The 23,250-nt window shown below is 40.9% G+C and overlaps 1 protein-coding gene across 3 annotated transcripts in view; it reads left to right on the top strand.

The window, feature by feature from the left end:
- NUP93 (nucleoporin 93) overlaps nt 1-23,250 on the top strand; it is a 78,003-nt gene that overhangs the window by 34,853 nt on the left and 19,900 nt on the right. For all 3 annotated transcript variants that reach the window (XM_079315776.1, XM_079315778.1, XM_079315777.1), the window contains exons 4-7: nt 12,310-12,372; nt 14,056-14,184; nt 20,617-20,691; nt 22,792-22,881. In XM_079315776.1, coding sequence (XP_079171902.1) covers nt 12,310-12,372; nt 14,056-14,184; nt 20,617-20,691; nt 22,792-22,881 — 357 coding nt within the window. The remainder of the gene's footprint in view (nt 1-12,309; nt 12,373-14,055; nt 14,185-20,616; nt 20,692-22,791; nt 22,882-23,250) is intronic.

Genomic DNA, 23,250 nt, shown 5'->3' with positions numbered 1-23,250 from the left:
AAAACTTGAACATTAATAGAGGTAGATATAGCTGTGTTAACCTAAATGCCAGTCAGCTGAAGTGTGGCAGTTACAGCCAGCATTAACAGGTTTGTAACTCCTCAGTACTGAGATCTACAGGTAGGAATGTCTGTCTTTTAAAATATATAAAATGAGGGTAAAAAGCTTGCTTTGATGACAGGGAGTTTTCCTTCATGTGTCTTTTTATGGCAGTTTTTATTTGTACTGTTGTTGCAGGTTGTTATAATTTGTAGGTGAGTAATTAAAGAGAACAGGTGGGTAGTTTTGGAGAAAAGGTCCTTTGCTCACAGAAAAGAAACAGGAAGGTCTGTGCCTTTACCTTCCAATGTTCTTTGCTAAAGCAGCTGTTGGGTGGGGCAGTCCAGTGTCTGCTTTGGGTTTCATTTGTGTTGCCTTTTTAAAGACCCTCTTGACATTGCTGACTTTGCTTTTCATTTAAGCAGAAATGCAGTAGCATAACTTTCTGAATGCCTTTATTCCTGTTTTCTCTTCCCTAGGCTATGAAAAGTCTATGGAAATATTTTAAATAAAAAAATCAAGATGCTAGTTGATGATGATTTTTTTTTTTCCTTCTCTTTTTCATTGCGGTGCAGAGATGTTAGTCCACTCTGTTTCCCCTGTTCTTACATATGCACTTATGATTTATTTAGAAGACATGTTAAACTTTCTTTAATTTTATTTTGAAGTAAAGATTTCAAATGTAGAACAAAAAAAGAGAGAAAATATTACCACTCTTTCCAAGCAAATGAAGATACTTGGAGATATGCATTTTTTGTTAATTTCTTAAATGAGGTGGTGAAGCATATTTGCTTAGTCAGCTGGGGTTTGCAGCCTTGGTCCCACCTCTCTTCAAGTGAATAGGCTACATGATGAAAAGGGTTAATCCAGTAAAGTCAAAGTGAAGGGAAGCAGTCAGGGAATTAACACTTATATAAATGTGGTGGCTGTGACTAGCTGGGTGGGTGGCAGCTCATTTAGTACTCTCAGATCTGGGGGCTTAGAGGATGCATGAAACTGGGAGCTCTGCCTGCCTTTGGTATGAGGACAAAAGTACAGGGTGGGTTGATTTTTCTCCTTTCCTTTCAATTCTATTTTTGTATATGAAAGGAAGCAGTGTAATAAAACATACTGTGCTGGGATGGCTCTTGCAGTACAGTGACTTGCCTCCTTTGGGGCTCCCTCCCTCAATATTAAGGTGCCTGTGTGCCATCTTCTGCACTCTGCCTATTGTCAGCTGAGAAATGCTCAGAGGGAAGATGTGGAACAGTGGCATAGCATGGCCAAAAAGTTGCCTCTCTCCAACCAGATTACCTATGCAAAGGGGGGGGGGGGTCTTTTCACAAAGGCAGCTCAGAAAAAAAAATCAAGTAAAGGATAATGAAATATGTGGTTTGGCTGTGTAAAAACGTGGAGGAAACCATCCCATCCCCACTGACCCTGTATGGGAGATGGCTCAGTTATCCTTGCAGTTAGTACACTGTGGCAAATTATTTTCCTTTGTTTGAAGTGGGTGGGAGACAGACTTCAACTACGCTCCATAAATTAATGTATGAAAAAATGACTGAGCCACTGTGATGAATAATTAGCTGTAGGTCTCTTATAGCAGGGGTTTCTGTGATATCTGTTGGCAGCATCTGGACTTGACATTTAATTTACATTAAAGTCCGAAAGCTTGTGTGCCTTGTTAATGCAAGGTGCAAATAAAGGCATGCACTGCTAGACAGTTCCTTAGCCAGGGTGGAGTACAGCCAAAGGAGAAAAATGGAAACCTATTGTCTGTGGTGTATCCTCAGCACACCGGCCTCGTGTCCCAAGTCTGGAAAGTTTAAACCTTAGGTTTATTACACAATAGGAGAAATAAAGCTGAAAAAGGATAAAGTGTTTATTGTAATGTTGATTGCAGCGGAGAATTTGGATGTATGCTTTTCTCTCTGAGCCCTTTAATGTCTAACATTTTTAAATATAAGTTGTATAATTATAACAGGCGTATTCCAGACTTCTGTTTCTTAGTTTAATGATCTGCAATTAATAATTCATATGCAATTTAAATAATTAACTTTGTGAAATGTATCAGCGATGTTGTAAAGAAAAACCATTTCTAAAGACCATGGCATATTTAAATTGAGGATTTAAAGATACCATGACATGTATGCACTCCAAATTGCTTACTTTTACTGTCAGTAAAATATATATATTTATTCTAGGGGATAAGGTGTCATGTTGAAAATAGCTATTAGGTGACCAAAGTAGCTATGATTTATTTATAAATACTGAAGAAGAATGGGGTAGCTAATTTGGGCTTTTTTTTTTTTTAACTCAGGTGGATGATTTTGCCTAATCATGTCATGTTATTTAAGAGAACTGAACTTCAAATTTGCACATTTTCTTGACATTCCAGTGTGCATTAAAAAAAGCCTACATTCTTCACACTACAATGAATGTAATCTTGTCTCTTTGTCATGTTAGCCACTATCAGCGGAATAAAGTAAATTTAACTTGGGAAAGGTTTCCTTTCCCTATATGAGTTTTTCTGAGAGACTTCAAACTGCAGTAGAAATGTTATAGGAACCCCCTTTGTGGGGGTACAGCACTGGGGAAAGCCACCTATGCTGGTTTAGGATTTGCATCCCGGTGTAACTTGGTTGTCACGTTTCCAGTGCTGACAGGATTTTGATGTCTGAACCAGGCGTTGTCCCTGCGAGGCAACGAGCGCTCGCTGCCTGCGTCGCTTTCTGTCTGAAATGCAGATGGAGGCTGGAAGATGCTGCTTGGCTTTTCTTTTCATGAAGCATCAAGGTAACTCCTGCTCCTAAGGAACGTTCAGGAAGGCAGTATGCAGGCTTTCAGCTGTGGGATGGGGGCACGGCAGCCGAAATCTTTCCGCTTGAGTCAGCCTGAGAACAGGGACAGTGTCAGACTCGGTGCTGCCAGGCTGACTACTTGAATCCAGAGGAGGTAAAGAGAACCAATGTTTTTCATTACTGTTTTTTTTACCTACAGTTTCAGACTAACTTGGAGATATTTAACTCTTTCTGCTCATCTGAAATTGTAAAGGAAGAGATGTGGAAATAGTCATATGTTGGTTTTCCAAAAATGCTGAGAGCGTCCCTGTTTCTTACAAACAGGAAGGTTGCATGTTCCTAGTCAGACAAGCAGAAGGATAAAGCGCTTAACAAGGGGTGGGGAAGACTGAAGGACTACAATAAAATTTTTAGAAGTGAATTAGAGGAGTCTGGGTGTTATTGAGTAGCAGGGTTGTTTAATAATTTGCCCCCCTTGCTTGGTGATCCATCAGAAATGTCGTTTCAGGATAAGGAATACTTTCTTGATTGACTAGGATGACTGGCTTTTGGATGTGATCCTGAAAATTTTCTGCTGCCAGGTTAAGTGGGTTTTTGTGGTTGCTATATGTTAATGCTAATGTACAATTAGTCCAGCAGCAGACACCGCAAGCTTTTCTATGTGCCTCCTTTATGCCTTTTGCTTCTCTTTTCAAACTACTGCGTTACTAGCCAATGTTTTCTGTGGGGTTTGGATAGATACCTCCTGTAACAGGGCTGGACACTCCTCTTTTCTCAGCTGTATCAATTTTTCCTGTGGTGCCCATGGATTTCCAGTGGCTGGTTTCTCAGCTTGCACCTTCTTGGGAGACTCCTCTCCAGCTCTCGGTACAGGGAATTGAGGTGTGGTCTGCAGTGGCAACTGTGCTTCGTCCCTGCCCCTGCCGTGCAGGGACGTGACTCGGGCAGAAATTCAACATACAGGTTTCATTTGTCACCGTGTTATTCAAGCATGGTTTCCTCTTAGAGCAGGGAGAATGCACAGCTACTTCTTGAGGAAATGTGGAATAACCACGATGCTAAAATGGCAGCGAAAGAAATAAGAAAATGGCGTCATCAGTGAAATTGGTTTCGATGACTTGATTTGAGAGCATCCTGGCTGATATGAGCATGTTTCCAGCAAGAGGTATTACATTACAGCCTTAGTTACAACTGTACAATGAAGCTATTAAATCATTTAAATCTGTAGGTTTTTTCACAGTATTCCCTTAAAAAACATGATACCGGGAGAGGCGGGTATAACAGCTTATTCTAGTGAATGATCAGAAATTATCCTTGTTTGCATGCTGTATATATTTTTACTATAGGATTGCATTGTGGATCTCAAGCCTACTAGTATTATCTTAAAATTTAATTTACTTAAAATAAATTCCAAAAAAGAGGCAAAGCCTTGAATTTTGTTTTGCCTGCGCATCTCTTGATGCGTTTGTGATTTTTGCAGGCTCGTAATTTTTAATCACGATCATAATGCGAGGACTTGTATAGCGCAAGGGAGGGGCTGTAGCCACTCACCTGGCACTGAGCAAAGCCCCACACTAAGGTCATCCCTCTGCATTCAAAAATGTCAAGAACAGCCAGCCATATGTTTGGAAACTGGATGAATGAGCTCAGGTTTCAGACTGTGTGGTCTGCGCTGATGGTGAAACGCCGGTGCCACAGGAGATGGGCTTCCTGTGGGTCCTGCTGGCCTGATCTGTGTGGAGAGATTCCCTCACTTAAGAAGTTCTAGTTCCAAGTGAGGTAGTGTTGTGTTCAATTGCCTTTGTGACATTTTGGTTTCTTTTGTCTTGATTAAGACAAACAGAAACACCATCTGAGGTATTTTCGTACCAGTGTTAGCCAGTTGAACAAGCTCCTTCTTGAGTAATGACTCCTACTGCCACAGCTGGCTGGCAATAGTCTGTCTACCTTCTTTCTAATTTTCCATTATGTTTATTCCATTAATAAAACACAGAGATTTTTATATTCCTGGTAAAAATATTCAGGAATGTAAAGATGGTAATATCTTTCTAGTTGTAGAATTTTTTTTTCGTTGTTGCTCCTCCTGTTCTTTGCATGACCTCTCAGCAGGTTAGGGCTATTCTAGACTTAATTTTGTTATTGCACAGATCTCCTTGATGCTTTTTACCTTGATAGGACCTGGGATTCTTGTTGAAGCATTCCCATTTATATCATAGGAAGAAGGAAAATGAGTATGTGCCTGGAGAGAAAGACAGGATCACTAGAGAAAGTAGCACTGCTTGTTTATACTACTTTGTGCTGCATTAGCAATTGCTGATGTATGTGGAAGAGAACCTCATTCTAATCAACTTTGCTACAAAAGTTTGGATTAAAAATGTATTATCTTAGTCTTATGCCATTAAAGTCTCTGCGACTTTGGAAAAAACCTACTAAACAGCCTTCCCAAAGCAGCCCAAAATGAAGTGGCAACAATTTTTAGAGTCTGAGAATGAGAAACTAACTTGTGCAATTGAAGTTCTGTTGCTTTCACTGTGATGGAAGGGAAATAAAGAACAAATGCAATGGATAGTTACTAATATTTTAATAATTAGTTACGCTGTGTAAGTAATATATAAACTATATATATTGCGATGGTTGATATATTGTGGTGTTTTTTCAAAGTGTCTTACTGCACTCATTTTAACTGCACTTGGATTTGTTAAATCTTTGAAATGTCTTTGACATATTTTGTAAAATGTAAAATACACAGGGACACTGCAGTGAATTTTCATGTTAGGAGTTAAGCCACATGTAAGTACAATTTTAAATGCAATACTGAAATCTCATAGTGCGTGAACTCACTGAGCGTCCTGCACTGGATTAGAAGAAACTAAAATTAAGCAGAGTCATGTTTCTTGCCAGCAGTGATGATCTCCTTTTATACATGGAACAAGCAGTGCCACATAGCAGAGAGTTCAATTTTTGGTGCTGCTGAGTGCCTGGCACAAAATTCCTGCAGGAAATCGGAGCAATGCTATTTTTCTAGACATTTCCTGCATGATAAAGCTGTGATCCCTGTATGTTTCATGGCAAAATTTGCTTCTGTTCACTGCAGATAGCTATGCTCTCCTTGCCAGCCCCATGCTGCAGATGTGTTGTGCAGGACTGCGGTTGGGTGCGGGATGTGGTTGTGCCTCAGTGCTGGGGATGGTTTAACATGAACTGATGGTCTGATGTAAGCCTTCCATGCTTAATGGATGGTGTCCTGGCTGAAGTGAGCACTAGGAGGTGTTTGTATTTCTTCCCTTTAAGCCTGTATGTCTGAGGAACACATTTCTAGTCTTCACTTGCCAGATTCAAACAGGCCCAGCAAGAGTCAAAGAGCTTGCACCATCTGGCCCTGCTTATGTTAGAGCTGATCCGTGATTTTCCCAAGGAATGTTTCTTTCAGCAGTTTTGAGTTTCTCCTGTCACGGCCAGAAGGAATAATGATATTTATCCAACACAGCAAAATCCAATGTTCCTGGATACCATCTTAAGATTACTGTGAAAACTGCATGAGTTTCACACATCAAACTGTTTAAACCACTAAAATAATATAGAAAAAAATAGAAGATCTTTGCATTGTGGGCACTAACCTGCGGCAGAGAGCTCTTTGCAAATATTTGCTTAAGGCTCACTCTGTAACATGGATTAAAGACTGTGCTTGAACCTGGGCACTGCATCAACGTGTGCTGATGGCAATGTAGGGGAGACCCACTCCACCCCAGGGCTTGTCTTTGGGAAAGGGTGCTGCTGTGCATGTTCCATGGTGCACACAGCCCCAGCAGAACTTGTAGGCAAGTGGAGGTGTTCCTCTTGTTCTGCACTGTGCATGGGCTCCATCCTGGCGTGCATCAACTCCTGCTGCTGCTGGGGTGAAGCCCAAGTTGCTGCTCCTCCATCATGAAGCAAGACAGTATTGCGGCTCTGCAAAATTTGATTTTGCTGGAGCAGGAAGCCACTTAAAAAACCCTGAAGTAATCTTTAAAATTGCTACTAGTCATGCAAGGAAGCAGAGATGAAGCCAGGCTTTGTATATTTTAATGACTTACTGCCACTCAAATGCTATTGGATTGCAGTGTGGGGAAGAATTCTCCTTGCTTGAATTTCAAACCAGCAACGCATGAGTATTGGCTACAAACATGTGGCATAGTTACAGTGCATGGGGGGATGGGATTTGACCCCTGTGAGGCAGGTAGCACTCTGCAGATCTTCCCCAAGCCCAGTGTTTGGCTGTATTAGCAGAGTTTTATGTTCTAGCTATTGCTATGTGCTTTTCCCTTTTCAGCTTCAACACGGCTGTTGCTTTGACAGTCTGATCAAATGACTCTTAGGTCTTCTCAAGCTCCAAAGCCTTCTGCCTGCTTCTTCTGTTCAGTCAATAGGGAATTAAAAATGTTTTAATTTCCTGCTCTAAACACGATGGTAAGGAAGTTGAGATGTATGTTGCAGTTTGACAACTGCTGTCTTAGGCTAGGGAAAATTTGTATTGCTAAATGCTTAAACTGAACAACGTAGACATGGAATGAGACTTGTCAGACTGTCCTTTCCAGTGGACCTGTTTGTCTGTGTACAGTGATGGGTTCCTTGCCTCTCATGCAGCTTTGAAGTGATACTGACTGGTGAATCACCCTTCCTTGGGTTGTCTTCCTCTCTGCCCTCAGTCTGTTTTGGCCCCATAGCAGTTTTGCCATCTGAAGCTCTCCAAGGAGGAAGCCAATTTCACAAATGCTCTTGGCTCGTTGTGCTTAGTAGCTCATCTTTGGGCATCTGCCTTCCTGCTTTGAAGGGCACAGTATTGCACAGGCCAGAGTGTGTAGTGAAGCTGCTTATCTGCATGGCTTTAGCCCAAAAGACCAAATGCTTTCTGAAAAACAAATCATGGGAGACCTATGGAAGCTTCCAAGACATGGTTGTGTCACACACACAAAGGAAGAGTGGATAGACTGAAATACTGCCCTTGCTACACTGCTGTGTCCCATCCTCAGGAATACAATAGTTGGCCATGGCTCTTCGCCCTTTGGCCTATTTATTTAAAGTGCCATCGAGCACTGATGCTTGTGTCAGCATGAACAATAATTTAGAAGTGTCAGGTAGTTTTGCTTCATTTTCTGTTTCCAGAGAGAGCATGGCCAGGAGGGTTGTGCCAGGGTGTACCACCTCAGGAGTAGGCTCAGATGTGTCCATGCTTTCAATAGTGTTGTATTTAGCAAATTGTTTCTTAGAATTGCTAGTATAAGTAATAAATCCATGTGCTTCACCTGGAGTTGCCAAAGAGGGATTTTTGTTAACTGTGCCTGCTGCATTCACTGGATCTACTGGAAATTCAGCACTTGGAAACATTTTAATCAAAGAGCAATTGACTTGAAATGGTCCCAGACTGTTCATTTCATTTTCTTCTTTCTTTCTGTGCCAGTGAAAAAGTACCCATTGCTGTCAACATCCAAAGCCTCAATATACTATTTGGCAACATTCGCCTTCTCTTGACAGCTTGAATACCAAGATCAAGCATTAAAAGTATGGCCTGGCTGATGAAAGTAATTAAGAGACTTCTCTCAGCCAGGAGAGTTTACTAACCTCATTTACTGCAGTAAATGGAAGAGACTTTCAGTCTCCTGTCAAAAAGAGACCATCAGTGTATGCACGTGTGCCCTTTTGTACTGATAATGAACTATTGGAACACCCTCTTGCTGGAATTCAGGCTGGAGCAAGGCAGGTGCAGGCTGCTGTCAAGCCAGCCTGTGTCAGTCAGTGGTTGTCTGAGATGAGAGGTAATAGTGGAGCAAGCACAGGCTGCCAGGGGTCCCTTCCACTGTGGGGCCACTTCTACAAACCATCATCGAGTGAGGCTGGGTTTCAGTGAAAAGGGGAGACTGAGGCCAGGCTGGAATCCAAGGTGTAGGAGATCCAAGAGGATCTGGAATGTGCTTAGGAAAGATGCTGAGAGTCAGTAGACGTGTAAGTTTAAGTGGGACTAACTGAGAAGCGGGAACCCAGAGGTGTGAGATTGGGTGTATTTCTATGCATGTGTCCCTGTTTTGCAAACACCATCTCATCAGATATTGTACAAATGGTGTGTGGGAAACATTCAGCAGCGAGTGGTGCAGAGAACTGGTGATGCACAAGAGTTACACTGCTTCCCTTCCAAACTAGATGCAGGAAGGATGTGTGGGAGTCAGACAGTAACAGAGAGGAAAATCAAAAGCCACTCACTAAAGCAGGGCAGAGTGATGTGACATTAAGGCTCTGTGAGCTTTTTGCATAAACCTGCCTCAAGGAAGTAAGATTTTCATTTTTCAAACAAAATCCAGGCTACACTGGGATCCCTGCACTGGCAGAGGTTTTTCACGGAGAGCTGCAAGGTGTGTTTTTCACCTCTGAGATTATAGCAATGCTCGTGTTGGCTGTTTGTGTATGTGCCATCTGCCTCTGCAAAATAGCCTTTTGTCTCCTAACAATAATCTCTGTTCTGGGATTTCTGAGGACAAAAATTCTTCAGTGTAAAGTGCATCTCTGCCATCTTTCTGGCTATCCGAGTTCCGGGGCTCTGCTTTTTCATGCAGCAGAGGTGCATTTGTGTGCATTTATGTATGTCTGTGAAATCGTGCCTGGTGATCAAAGTGTGGTGCACCACTAGGTGGCAATGCGATAAATCCAGGGAATCCAGCAGCCGGCCGGACACACCTCACTTTATTAAGAAGTGGAATTCTGACCACCAAAGGCTGGAGTGACACCCCCAGGAGCTCTTATTCGGCCTAAGTTGGAGCTGCTCATGCAAGCAGTAACAGGAGCTGCAGCATCAGTTATTGAAACACCCTCTTCTGAGGTTTTACAATTAGCCTGTCATTAACTGAAGCAGAAATTGTCATGTTAGAGTCATAATGTTTAGCACAAGACATAGGCTGACCCTTCTAAAATGTATTTTCCCTCAGTGAAGGATTACAGATGTTATTTGGAATGTGTGCAAATTTTATTTTAATAAAGAAGTAGTTTTTGAGATTGAAAAAGACAATTATCATCCTCTAATTGGCATTTGGTGTAATGTGATTCCTTAAACGGACATAGTAGAACTCTCTGGGAGCTGGGCGGTTTCATTAAGATACTCAGCCTGCATTTACTGACATCAAGGGAAGTTCAAGCACATATTAAATTACTCTGTTGATTACCATCATTGCTGTGTACATTTCTAGGCAGGTACCTGCTAGGCTCATATGCCTGAAAGGAAAGAGGGGGAAGACCAAGGGCAGGAAAGGTAGGATTTGTATCTCTTGGGGTTTTCAGGAGTCCAGTGCTCACAGAGTGAGCAGGAAGCAAGGCATCCAGGACCTCTGCAAGCTCACACCCTCCATCACACCCAGATAGCTTTAGGTCTGCATCTTGGAGACAGTGGGCTGTAAAATTAGCAGTGTTGTTAAAATACAGCTAACACTGTTCCCTGGAGCATCACATCTCTGCCATCAGAAACATATCTGTCTCTTCTGCTCATGTACTGGTGTGTGCTTTGAAGGTCTAAGTGCATTACTTGTTTTAATTCCAGATAATTTTTCTTCATTTTAGTTTGGAGGTGGGGGGGGGTAAAGAAAAAAAAAACAAAAGGAAGCCAGAAAATTCATTGCTCTCCCAAAGTCTTTCTATGCAGGCAGGGACAAGCCTTCCAAGGCACGTCTCCATCCCTCCCTGCGCTGAGCCGGGGCTGGGGCTTGGCCCAGTTAGGTGACTGCAGCAGCCCTTGTCTCACTGACAGCTGCTGGAATAGTTGGTCCCCAGATGCATGCAAGAATCTGGATTTAGCTTCCTTTTTTTCCAGGTTGTAACTGTGATTTCTCTGTGGGCATTATCTAAAAATAAAGCAGGACCTGTTTGCTGGTGAAAGGAAGAATAGGCTGGGTATCAGTGACCCCTCTCTGCTGTGTGTAATTCAAGGGCTGTTTCTGGGGAGCTGCACTGCATGTCTTTGGTGGATGGTGGCTTGTTCTCTCTCTGGTGTACAGAAAGGGGTCACCTCCTTATTTTCAGCTGAAGGGGGTCACAGCCTGTCCCATGTATCTCAAATTCTTGTTTTACATATTTCAAAATGATCAGTTGCAGTGCCCTTTATTTCATATGCTGGTGCTGGGGAGCAGGAAGCACACCTGTGTGGCACTGTCCTGCCAGAGTGCTTCAGGCTGGAGAGATTTCAATTACCCCTCACCTCCCAGAGCTAACTATCACTCTGTGATACTTGTGGTTGTATGTATTAACTGCTGCAGGGCAGTTTCTCAGACCTACCATAAATACATTTTTCCAAAATCTCTGTGTGTCAAAAGCAGGAATTCTTTACAGGAAGATGGGGAGACTAAAAGGCACAAAATTGTCATGATTCCTGATAAATTCAGTTGGACACTGCTACAATTGTATTTTCTCTTTTATAAAAGCACAAAGCATGGTCTACTGAGTTCCCTCTCTCTGGGTTGTTAGCAGCTTTTGGTTTTAGAGCTGTGGACTAAGTGTACAGACGTTTAAGATATTAGCAGTTAATGCAGTTGATAATTTATAGCTGATTACTTCAGAGGGATACAAAAGCTTCTTTTTCTTTTTTTATGACCTGAATAATGAGTAAATTGAAGTCTGGGCATACAAATCAGCTTGGTTTATTTAATTGGTGATGTAATACTGAAAATTCAAAATACAGATATGCATATTAAAATGTGATAAACATATCCTGGTTGTTGTCTGTGTGTGTTAAATGCAGTTTACCCCACAGCTACTTGTTAGAAGTTAAAACTTTATATTTCCTAGTATAGGTCATAAAAGTAACCTTTGGGGTAAGGAGCTAACAGCTTATCTAAATCAACTTGTTCACACACACCTGACCTCTTTGAGATTTACTCATATACTGAGAATTAAAAATACAATTCTTCCCTTTTACCCACTCTGACTGTATTCACGGAGAGAAGCTGTGTGGTAAACTTTTTCTGTATGCTTTCCAACTGTTTAGTTATTTCTGTCCTTCCTCAGCTGACTATTTTTAAGGCACTTTTTCACAGTTGTATTGGTCTTCCAGGAGCTCTACTTGTGCCTGAAGCTGCCAAGTCAAAGCCTGTTTTATTTTTCTCAGCGTACTCAAGTCCAACAATCTTATCTTGGCTTATCGCTCCTACCAGCTTTCATCCCAGCTCCCTCAAATGGAGAGCAAGAGGAAGCAGATGCTGGGACACAGAGATAAAAGAGAATAGGAGCAGGACATTTCACTAGGGTTTAATGCATATTAAAAGAGGGGATTAATGCATTTTCATTTTCGCTTTGCTCTGGATGATGGGCATCTACCTTTGGTGCAGTAAAGTGACCTTTAAACTTCTTGGGACTGGACTGCAGAGAGAGCTCTGAGCACTTTCCAGAGCTGAAATAGCTGAGTACTGCAGTATGTATCTGATGTTAGTGCAAGGGTGGTTTTTATGGCTGAAGTTCTGTTTCTTCTTTTCTGCAGGGATTCCTGAAGAATGAAAAAGATAATGCACTGCTGTCTGCCATTGAAGAGTCCAGGAGGAGGGTAAGTTGGAAGAAAGCACCATTGTTTTTGCCTGAAAACAAGAGAGGTTTGCAAGAATTCCATTTTCTTCCCTTGAAAGGAACCAGTACTTCGTCTGTAAGAAAAAGACAGTTTCCTCTTCCCCTCTTCATCTCCTGTATCTCTGAACAAATTGTTGTTTTGAAGATCATCTGAGCAGCAACTTGTTTTCTGATAAGAAATTCATCTAGTCCTGTTTCTGAATCTGTTTGTGCTTTTGATATCTGTCACGTTCTGGGACAGTGATTTTCCCAACTGAATTATGCAGCATGGGAAAATGTTTCCTGTTACTTGTCTTGAAACTCCTTCTTGGAAATGTCATTCCATACTTCTTAGTGCTCATACTGTGATTGCTTCCCTCCATGTATACTAGGGGCATCAGGTTTAGAACTGAACCTTCAAATGATGAGAAACAGTACAGAAGCATTACTAAATTATTTCAATTACATAAATTATGCTGTAACTGTTGAAACATATTTAAAACCCTGTTGAAATTATTATAGTGAAGGCACGGATGAGACCTATATACTGTGGTGAAAGTAAAAAGTGAATTTTATAATGCAACAAAGAAACAAAAATCTTAAGCTCTGTTTGCATGTGTGCAGTGTAATTAAATTTTGTCAAATATCACTGTCTCTTATCCATTCATTTCTTCTGAGGAATGTTTTGCTCATTAATTGACAATATCCTAACAGTGAACTGCAGTGAAATGAAAAAATGTAGCCAACCAAGATATTTAGTTATGTATGTTGCAGCACAGAGCTGGGTGAAAAGGAAAGAAGTAGAAGACACAATATAGCTTATTCTCTATTTAGAAACAGGGGAAATTCTCTTATTTCCTGTCCTGGTATACTGGAGGCAGTTAGTTTCACCCCAACAATAACAGAAAAGGTAATGAAGCATCTTCTCTATCCGAATGCTATTGCTAAAATAAGGGAATATTTCCCTTACTGAGGGAAAAGCTGTTTCCTCCCATATGTTCCCCAGTTGGATCTGAAGATAGTGTAGCACATCAGCCATTTTCAAGGTAAAGGTTGTTTTTTCTTGGAATATGATTTTACTGTGTGCTTTCCCAAGTTATGTTCCTGATGAAAGAGACTTCCTGATTCTTTGATACTGGTTTATTTTCCCTTAATATTTAGATTTTTATTTTATCCTATTTCCTGTGTAAAAGAAAAATACACTGGTGAAAACCTGAAAATGATTGTGGTCAAACACACATCTTTGTTAAGAATGCAGCAGATCTTTGTAGCCTCCAGGGAGGTGAAAAGCTGGTAGCCATTGGAGAAGTTAAGTCTGAACAAACCACACATATCAGTTATGAACCTGGATATTGTGTGTGTGCTGCTGAGTTAAAGAAGAAAGCCTACTGGTTTTCAGCCTGCTTAGATTCCTGAGCTGCCATGCCATGGAAGTGACACAGTTTCCCTCTTTTACCAGCTGGGGGTATGTGAGAGTTGTCTTAACTCCACATACACCTACTTTCTGAATCCCCTTGTACCTGAACAGAGAGCCTGTTGCAGCACACCAGTAGCTCTTGAGGGCTGACCTGATTGATTTATGTAATTGCTGTTTTCTGTCTCATTTTTGGGCTTGTCTGTTAATAGCAGAGTTAGGCTGGTGGGTGTTTCTACATGTTCCTTAGCTCTTGTTCTTCACCACCAGACTTTTGCCATGGCTGAGGAGTACCACCGAGAATCAATGCTGGTTGAATGGGAACAGGTGAAACAAAGGATTCTTCATTCTCTGCTTGCATCAGGGGAAGATGCTCTTGATTTCACCCAGGAAAATGAGGTAACTCTGTCTTTCCAAATGCTGTGCACAGTCATGCACTGCTCTCTACACAGCCAGCATTCCAGCACTGCTGAAACCACCTCTGAATATTCTGCAACTGTAATTGTGAAAATGAGAAATATAAAATCCCTATTTAATTCTAGAATGGCTCTGACTAGCAGAATGCATTGTCCAGCAGAATATCAAACCTTTGTGATTATTTCTGTTTATTGGCTGATGGGTACAGGCAATGGAGCTGCTATTACTGAAGCTGTGTTTTGAGCAACATATGTGCTGGCTGGAAATTTAGTCACAAACACATATTAGGTCAATATACCCAGGAGACAGAAAACACACTGGGGACTTCAGGAAACCTTTGTGATGTGGTATCAGGGGTTTCTCAGGTTCAATTGTGCTCACACATAGGTCTTAGAGTGTTTCCTCCCCTTATCACTGTGGGCTAGCCTGGAACTATGGCATTTCTTAGGAGGCTGATTTAGTCTTTCAGATTTCCTGACAAAACCAAATGAATAAACACAAGAAAAGCTTTCCTTTTTATCTTACCTCATGCAGAGCAGATTAGAATTTTGTGCTGCTCAGATCTCTACTGTTCAGTTTAATCCAGCAGTGACCAAATCCTTTGGTCAAGACTTGACCCTATGTTTAAGAAAAGAGATATTGATTATTACCTTAAAACATTCCTTTATCTTCTGCTACAATTTAAACTTTTACAGTTTATTCTCTTAAATAAAATAATTCAGTTAAATGAGTAGAATAAAGCAGAGTTACGTGCAGTGTTGGGAACTTGGCTCCTCTGAGCTGAAAGCATCAGGCAGCAGCTGTGATCCCTGGAGCACAAAGTTACATCACAGCTGCTGCACAGTGCTCCATGGAAATGCTCACCTTGAGAGGAGAGGGGATAGATAATGGGGGGATGGAAGTTGCTGTGCCTTCAGGCTGTAAAAGAGACACATTTTTGTAGCCACATTCTCCACCCATGAAAATGAATTCTTGCTCATTGGGATGACCTGCAAGTATACTAAATTTTAAAAAGCCCTTGGTTCTAATGGGGTATGACCTGTATAGGGATTTGGAAATAATTAAAATTGTTAATGAAATGTCCCTTTCTGATTACTGTTCTTTTAAATATAGGTTAATCCCAATTAGCATACCTCTTTTTATAGAGGCTGTCTTCCCCAGAAAATATTTTACTGATTTAGTGGGACTTCTCAAAGGTTGTGCAGCTTTCCAATATTAGAAATGCTAAATAATGCAGACTGAACTAATTTAAAACTAGGAACAGCTATCCCATTATTTTAGGATGTGAATCTGAGGACTTGGCAGTTTCTCTGATAGCTTCTAACATCTTTGATTTGTGTACTAGTTACTGGTATGGGGTTTTCCTTTTGGAGTGTGGCTGTTAATTGCTAGCAGAAGTAATTTAATAACCCACTCTGAACAGGTAAATCCCCTATTCTGGTGTTTTATTGTCAAATGGATGCTGCCCAGTCCGTGGCACTTGAGATGCCAAGCATCAAATAGGTGTGAGGGAGGAGGGGAGAAAACTCAGCTCCTAATGTTTTTTGTGAATGAGTTTAAAGACTCAATGTACACTATCACTCACTAATACTGCACTCCCTGTTTCAAAGCTTTCATAGTAGCAGTATGTCATTTCAAGAGCATTTAAAATCCTTGATATATTCTAGTCTTAGCCTCAAGAAGTCAAAGGTCTGAGAGGTTTGAAGTGCATCTACTGTGTTAAAAGCCTGTTATCTAACCTCCCCACAGCAGGTTGTTCTTCTAAAGCCTTGTTCCAGTCAAATAAGTTTTTTGTGTGTATGTGGCACAAACAGACACAGCCTGTAGAATATAGTAGAGGTTTAATTGATATCCTCTGGAGATGGAGAATCAGCTGAAAAGGCACAGATCCAAACACAGCAGGGGGCCAGTCTGCCTGTGAGCCAATTCTCAAGCTTTGGGCAAGCTAATTTGGGCAGAGTGAAATACCAACACATTATTCATGGAAATAAGACCAATTAATGGGCAAAGCTTATGATTCAAAGAACCTAGTGCAGGACTTGCCATTAAGGTTTTCTGTTCCCCCTTGTCCTCCAGCCTGGCCATCTTGTCAGAGAAAACCAGAGCTGATAAAAAGATGCTTCTTGTGGGGATAGAAAGGGATGAAAGCCTGAGATTTGCCTCCAAGGTATCAAACACCTATGTCTGATATGAAGGTGTTTGCTATGACTGCTGTGCCATGAGGTGCCAAGGCATTTCCTTTGTCCTTTTCCAAGTTTTTACTTATTCCAGGCTTTTCTTTCTCCTATCCTTGCTGTAAGCTCTTCCACTCCTGCTGTCAAGCAGCATGCTCCTGCAGTGATAGAGACACTGGCACCTCTTGCTTTCTGTTCTGCCCCTCTCTATCTTCACACCCCTTAAATCCCAGCACTGCAAAATGCTTTCCACTCCACCACAGTGTATTTTGATGGGGTTTCTCCAGCTTGGTCTCCTGCCTAGATATTCACTGTGTCTACTGGCCAAGCCATTTGGAGTGCTGACAAAATGTCTGCCCAGACTTCTGCTAAGGAATGTGCATATGCATATGAGGGTGATGAATAATGCATCTTTACATGCACGGGGCTTGGTGTGCAAGTGAGGCTGAATGCTTGGCTGAGTGCAAATGAAGGAGGGCTCATTTGAAAGCAGCATCTTTTAGCTAAGTAAATTTAAAATTATAAAAGTGTGATGGCAATGCAGCTGAGCTGCAGCTTGGAGAAACGGATAGTATTCAGAATAAATATTACAGTTCTGAATAATGTTTTGAACATAACAAAATTCAGGGCAGGGAAAAGCAAAGGTGGTTGAGAAAAACAGCACAAGCCATTTAAGCAATGTCAGACTAGAGATACAGCAAGATTTGTGTGTGTGCACTTACACTTCTGCAGTCCTTTGTGCATTCCCCACTTTTCTGCTTTTCCTTTTGCTGGTCCAGTTAAACTTCAAACCTGACCTGAAACATGATTCTTCTCATATGCTCCTAGCTGCTGTTTTGAATACATCTTTCATTATCTTTTTCTTGCTTGAAACTTGTGAAGTCCTGATTTGCCAATAAAGTATATCCTCCCACCTCCTCACTTTCCCCCTATAGTTTGTAGGGGGTGTCCTTTTTTCCTGAGAAGGACAACCTGCACAATCAATTTCAGCAATTCAGGGGGAGTAGTGGAAGTGGCCTTTCTCATGCTGACTCACTGCTTTAGTTTTCCTTTTGAACTTCCCTTTTAGCATAGCCATGAGATAGTTCAGTGAGCTAGTGCTTTCTTGTAGTTTAATAATTCAAAGCTGAAGCCAGAATGCAGGCATGAGATGGGAAAAATAGGAAATAAGCTTGCTTCCATGGCTCTGTTTCCATAGGAAAGAAAAGTATAAGAAAATTAGGACAAATTCTAGACTTCCTGATTATTTTTTTTTCCTGAAGTGCCAAGTCAGTAAAATTTAAAGAATTTAATTTCAGTGTAGCAGTTCTCAGCTGTGGCAGGTAGTTAAGCAGCATTTCTTAATGCATAATGGTTAGGCCAAAACTAAAATTGGAGAAAGGAAAGGAAAACCCAACCCCAGAGCAGTTATTTTTCTAGTTTCAGGTGGGCACTTTTAATTCAGATTCTTGCCTGAATTGGTTTGAAGGCACCACTCTGGAGTGGCAGCCACGTGGGTGCTCTTTGGTGCCGCAGAGCAGAAAAAGGATCAGATTGACCAAACAAAGCCCCAGTCCCTGTGTGCCAGTGCTCGGGCACTGGCTGAAAGTGACACTAAATCACTGTGTCTCCACTTGCTTTAGGAGGTGAAACTCATCGGTAATTAATGGCAACGTCCATAATTTAGCATTGCTTTAAATAACTCTGCATTTTATCTGGCTTGGCGCAGGGAAGGGCTGCAGAGAGCTGTTTCTGCCACGGTGTCTGTTTCCCAGGAAACCTGCTTTAACAGCTTCTTTGTTCTTTAGAACAAAGAATTTGTCGGGTTTTAGGTGGGTTTAAAGGAATTTGTGTCAGATGATTTGGCAATGAAAGAAAAATGGAGATGCTTCTGAATATTAGTACTCACTAAGAGGGGCTGTGAAGAATATTATTAGTGTAAGTTCAGTTTCAGAAAGAAAAAGTGAAATTGCTTTTGAGTTTTTTGTAAGACGTTTTTATAAAGCCTAAGTCTAAATGCACCTGCCTGATTTTGTAATCATGTTAAACATTATTTAAATAACATTATTAGTGAGAAATTAATGCAGTAATAAATTAATTTCAACCATTTTGAAGGATTGCTCAGGTTCATCCTTGGTACCTTCATACATTTATATTTCATTATATTAGGGAAGAACACTGCTGAGTTGTTTTTTTTTTTTATTCTGTAGTCAACTGTTGTATGCTGTGCAGAAAGCTGTAACCACAGATATCATAAAGCTCTTATAATTTCTTGATAGAGGTCAGTGCCCTTATCTTCATGTATAAATTTCTAGCTAATGCAGAACAGTTTTCTTGCCCATTACAATTATGTAATTTTTTTTGTTTTTAAATTCTAACTTGTGAACACTTTACTTATCAAAACTCCTGGACTGGGACAGTGAGTAGTAGTAGTCTTTGTAAGGACACATGCTCATGAGTGTAAGAGAGGACTTACACAGTAGAAGATATTCCAGGTTAAACTAATACTAAAATAAAATTTATTTGGGAATTACTGAGAGAATATTCAGTTACTAATCAGTAATATGTCTGGAAGTTCATATGTTTGTATTATTTCATTTTGAAGTTGGGATACAGTTCCCAAAAAAAGTCAGATTCTTTTGAAGACTGCCAGTATTTCATCCTCATTTGAAACAAGAAACTGAATGATAGCACCATCTGGACAAAAGCTATCCATTTCTGGATCTCTTCCTGAAATCTGCACAAGCCAGGTCGTGGCAGGAACATTGCAATGCTACAGTCTGACAGGTGTCAGCAAAGCTGAACTCTAAAGCTGATTAAACTGGAAGTGAAAACAATGATTTTCTTACTGCATTTGGGCTTTATGTTGTTTGCATAGGCAGCAAGTTAGTCACATTTAAGTGAACTCTTCCAGGCAAGATTAGAGCATGTCCTTAAGCTATCCTTGGAGGTGATCCTGTCTGCAGAGTACTGACATTCTGGGTAACCTGTGTGAGAAGCAGTAAAGCTGTTTGACAGTATTGCTTAGGTAACAGCTAATGAGGATGTGCAGCCAGTTGTAACTGACTTTGATGGTAAAAAGCTTAATTTTTAAACTCTGCAGATGTACCTGCCCTTTCTTGGAAAAAATTACTGATTCCAGTTTAGATGAATATCCATGGCCTTGAGTTATATGGTAACAAGCCTGAAAACTTTGCTTTGCTGAAAGCTTGTCTGTTCCTTTTTGCTTGCCCCAGCTATGTCAGTGGGTTTCATAATAAATATTATAATTCTGTACTGAGCTTGTCTTGCTTTGATCTTCAGACCAGCATGGCTTCTGAAGCAGCTGATATTAAAGGACTGTTTACCTCAAAGGGATCTGTCTTTAAAATGATTGTACTTTATTTTTCAAACTCAAGAATTGCAATGCTGATGCTGAAATGAAGAATTACATTCTTTAGAAAACAGGATGTGGCAGGGAAAATTGTTGGGAATATTCTTTCCTCTAGAGTATTGAACATCTATGTTCAGTGGTTGCTGTACTGAAAACATACCTGTGCCATGTAGTGAATACTTAAAAATCTCTTTATGTAGCTTTATACTATTATGGCATGTAGTATTATGTGTTTTATAAAAGTATGAATTTTGTATGCCATAATTCCATTGGCTGTCCCTCCCTGCTCTACACTCAAAATATCTCAATCTTGGCATAGTCTCTGTGGGTAAAAAGACTATTTTTTTCAGGTTAGGATGTTGCCAGCATACTTCCTCTTGCAGCAGACCAGCAGTGGGGCACTTTCCAGCACACAGTTGAATGCTGCAGTCCTATTTTATGTCTATATCATGGTACTGGGACAAAACTGGAGTATCAGAGCTGCCAGAGCTCATCCATTGAATTCTGTGTCCTTGCTGTGATGGAGGTTCAGAGCAGATGCCTCACAGCGTGACACTGACAAGAAGCAACCTTTCAAGAAACAAAAGCAAAGAATTAAAATTATAAGGTGCTACCAAGAGACACTGATGTCCTAATTCTAGAGAGCTAATGGTTGGTTTGTGCACTGAATAAGGAGGATTTCTGTCACTTTAGAAAGTTTAAGCTGTGTTGGGAAGATAATGGGGTATTGCAGTGAGACTGCATTTTTCTCTGTAAATGATTCAAAACCCTGTTCTTAGTTCTGTCAGGAGCATGGTTTTGCTGCTGTTCTTTAGGACCAGATGTATTGGTAAATGCATTGTGGTAATTCTGTGCTTCATACCTTCCTGTGTGCTTCTCCTTGAACAGCCCAGCTATGTTGGGGAGGTGGGTCCTCCAGGTCGCAGCTCCTTGGACAGTGTGGAGATGGCATATGCTCGTCAGGTGAGTGGAAGTGAAAAAACTTCCTTAAACACTGTGCTCTACATGGAGATACAGGGAAAATAAATATTGGAGCTTAGTGTAAAAGAAGGTATAGTAGGTAAAACATTAAAATATCTGCCTAGAGATAAAATGCTGTTGACAAACACATGAATCTTGATGCTTTTAGAAGCATACTCACCTGTTTGCTATAGGATACTTTTTGTCAAAAAGAGATTCTGAGCACCATATATGACTGTTGAAAGCATTTATGCTTGTAAACTGAAATTCTTCTAAGTTTTCAAAAGCAGTAATTTTTTAGGATTTTTATTTTTATTTACAAATGAAGACTTTATATTCCCTTTATTTTTATATGTGGAAGATCATTTTTCTCGTGTATTGTGTAGGAAAAAATATGCTGAAGTGTTGATCCTGATGTTTATTGAATTATATCCTATTTTAATGACATTGCTTATGAGAAGCTTTAGTGCATCAGCTATGAATTAATATGCCTGATAGCATTAGACCCCCTCAGAAAACTTTCAGGGAAAACTGATAAACCTTTATGTAACCAATTTGTTACTGTTGTTATTTGAGATTATCTGTTTACCAGCACTGTTGAGAACAAAATGAAAAAGAACTTGATTTTTAAAAATGGAATATGTGAAACTACATATACAAAGTGTTGCCTAATTTGCACACAATTACTGTTATTGTGTGCTTTGGCTCAGTCTGTGCTGAGGCAGCTTGTGCATCTGTTTTCCTACATCTGCATTCAGTTGTGGTAAATGGGAAGAAACTAACAGCAAAAGGTTGTGCTGATAAAGTAATACGTTTGATTTAGTGGCTGTTACTAGTTTGTTAATTTAGTTCATACCTACTGTAATATACCCACAGTAAAGATATTCTTTAAAGCATAGTTGTCTGTGCTTTGAAGCCATCAGTGTTACTTTGTGCTGGCTTTTGGGTATGGGAAGCCCAAGTCCCTCTAGCAGTCCTGGCTCTGGGGTGGCTGTGGAGTCACTGTGGCTGTTGGGCCCTTGTCAGGGTCACAGGCTGTGCACACTCTATTGCAATGTGCCCTGGAAATGTGGTGTTTGTGGCCAGGCTTCTGCTACCCAAACACTTGGTGCAGTCACTGTGTGCTCCCAACAAGACTCCAGAGAAGCTGGACTGGCTGAGCTGTCCTTATGTCAGTTCAAAAGTAGCCCAGTGTCAGCAATCTGTGTGGGGCTCCTGTGGCTTCAGTGGGGAGTTGGGAGACCTGGAGGTCAGGCAGGAGAGCTGGGGATCCATGCTGCTTCCATTTATAAGCAGCCATGAAATGTGTTTTAATTACATTGAAGTGATTAATTGTTCTTGGTGGATAGTTCAGACTGTCTCACAGGAGCAGGGTGACATCCACAGACACAATTTCACTGATGCTGCATTCTGTTTGCAGTCCTGAGCTCTACATCTTGTCTGCACCCTGGGCGTGTTGTAGTCATGCTGCATGCCAACTGGAGTTAAAGTACAATAGCATTGCCTTTCTAGTTTTGAGAATTATTATTTTTGGATATAGCAGAAGGTCTTTGGACTGAGACTAGAATAAACAACAGTAGATGAAGCTCAGTTAAGATCAAGAGTTAAAACAGGGAAGGTGTATATATACATTTAAGAGCAGGCTCTGAAGGGTCAGATTTCTGTTCATTACCCTGTCTCAGATTTCCCTGAATACTGCCACAAACCAGCAAAATCCTGTTTCTTTCACATCAGCAGGTAGGAGGCTGCCATGCAGGGGAGTATCACAGCCATCCATTTGTCAAGTCACTTCTGAATCTTTGTCCTCCAGCAATTAGCTGCAATTAGTCTAACAGGGTATTCAGTGCAGTGCTCTGCCATGCAGAACCCCTGAACAGCTGCCAGCCTTCAGGCAGGCCTGGGGCTTTGAGGTGATGTGCAAGCTTGGGTGATGCTGATGCCCAGACCTCTGCCATTGAGTTGGAAGTGGCTGATATGGGAGTGGAGCAGAAGGACTTGCTGGGAACACTGTTTTGAAGCCTGATTTAGGTTTTGCTGCTGTGGCTTGGATGGAATGGAGCGTAATATGTATTGTTAAACATGCTTACTTTAATTATGTTTTAGATTTATATTTATAATGAGAAGATAGTGAATGGACATCTGCAGCCTAACCTGGTGGACCTTTGTGCTGCTACTGCAGGCCTGGATGATAAGGTACTGCCAGTAAGTTAACATAAGGAAATGTATTTAAGCTGTTTTCAGGCTGTGATTAACAGCCTGCTGACATAGGGGGGAAAAATACTGATGTTGCCAAAAAAAATTGCATGGCTCCACAGAAAACACAGAGGCAATACCAGAATTTTCTCCAGTACAGCAGAGCCCACCTGCGATGAAGTTGGTCATGGTGAAAATTTCTTAACACAGCAAGGAAGAAATGGACCTGGTGTCCCATCATAAGTGATAAGCTGTTGAGGGAAAAATTGCTTTTAATTTTGAATAGATTGTGTTGTGTTTGGTTTACAAAATGTGGTCTCTTAATGTCCTTTGAAGGTTATTTAGTTGGGGTAAAGGGTCTTCAGTCAT

This window comes from Erithacus rubecula (genome assembly GCF_903797595.1).
Source record: "Erithacus rubecula genome assembly, chromosome: 12".
In the NCBI taxonomy this organism is placed as follows: Eukaryota; Metazoa; Chordata; class Aves; order Passeriformes; family Muscicapidae; genus Erithacus; species Erithacus rubecula.
This window is presented reverse-complemented; position numbering and strand designations above follow the sequence as displayed.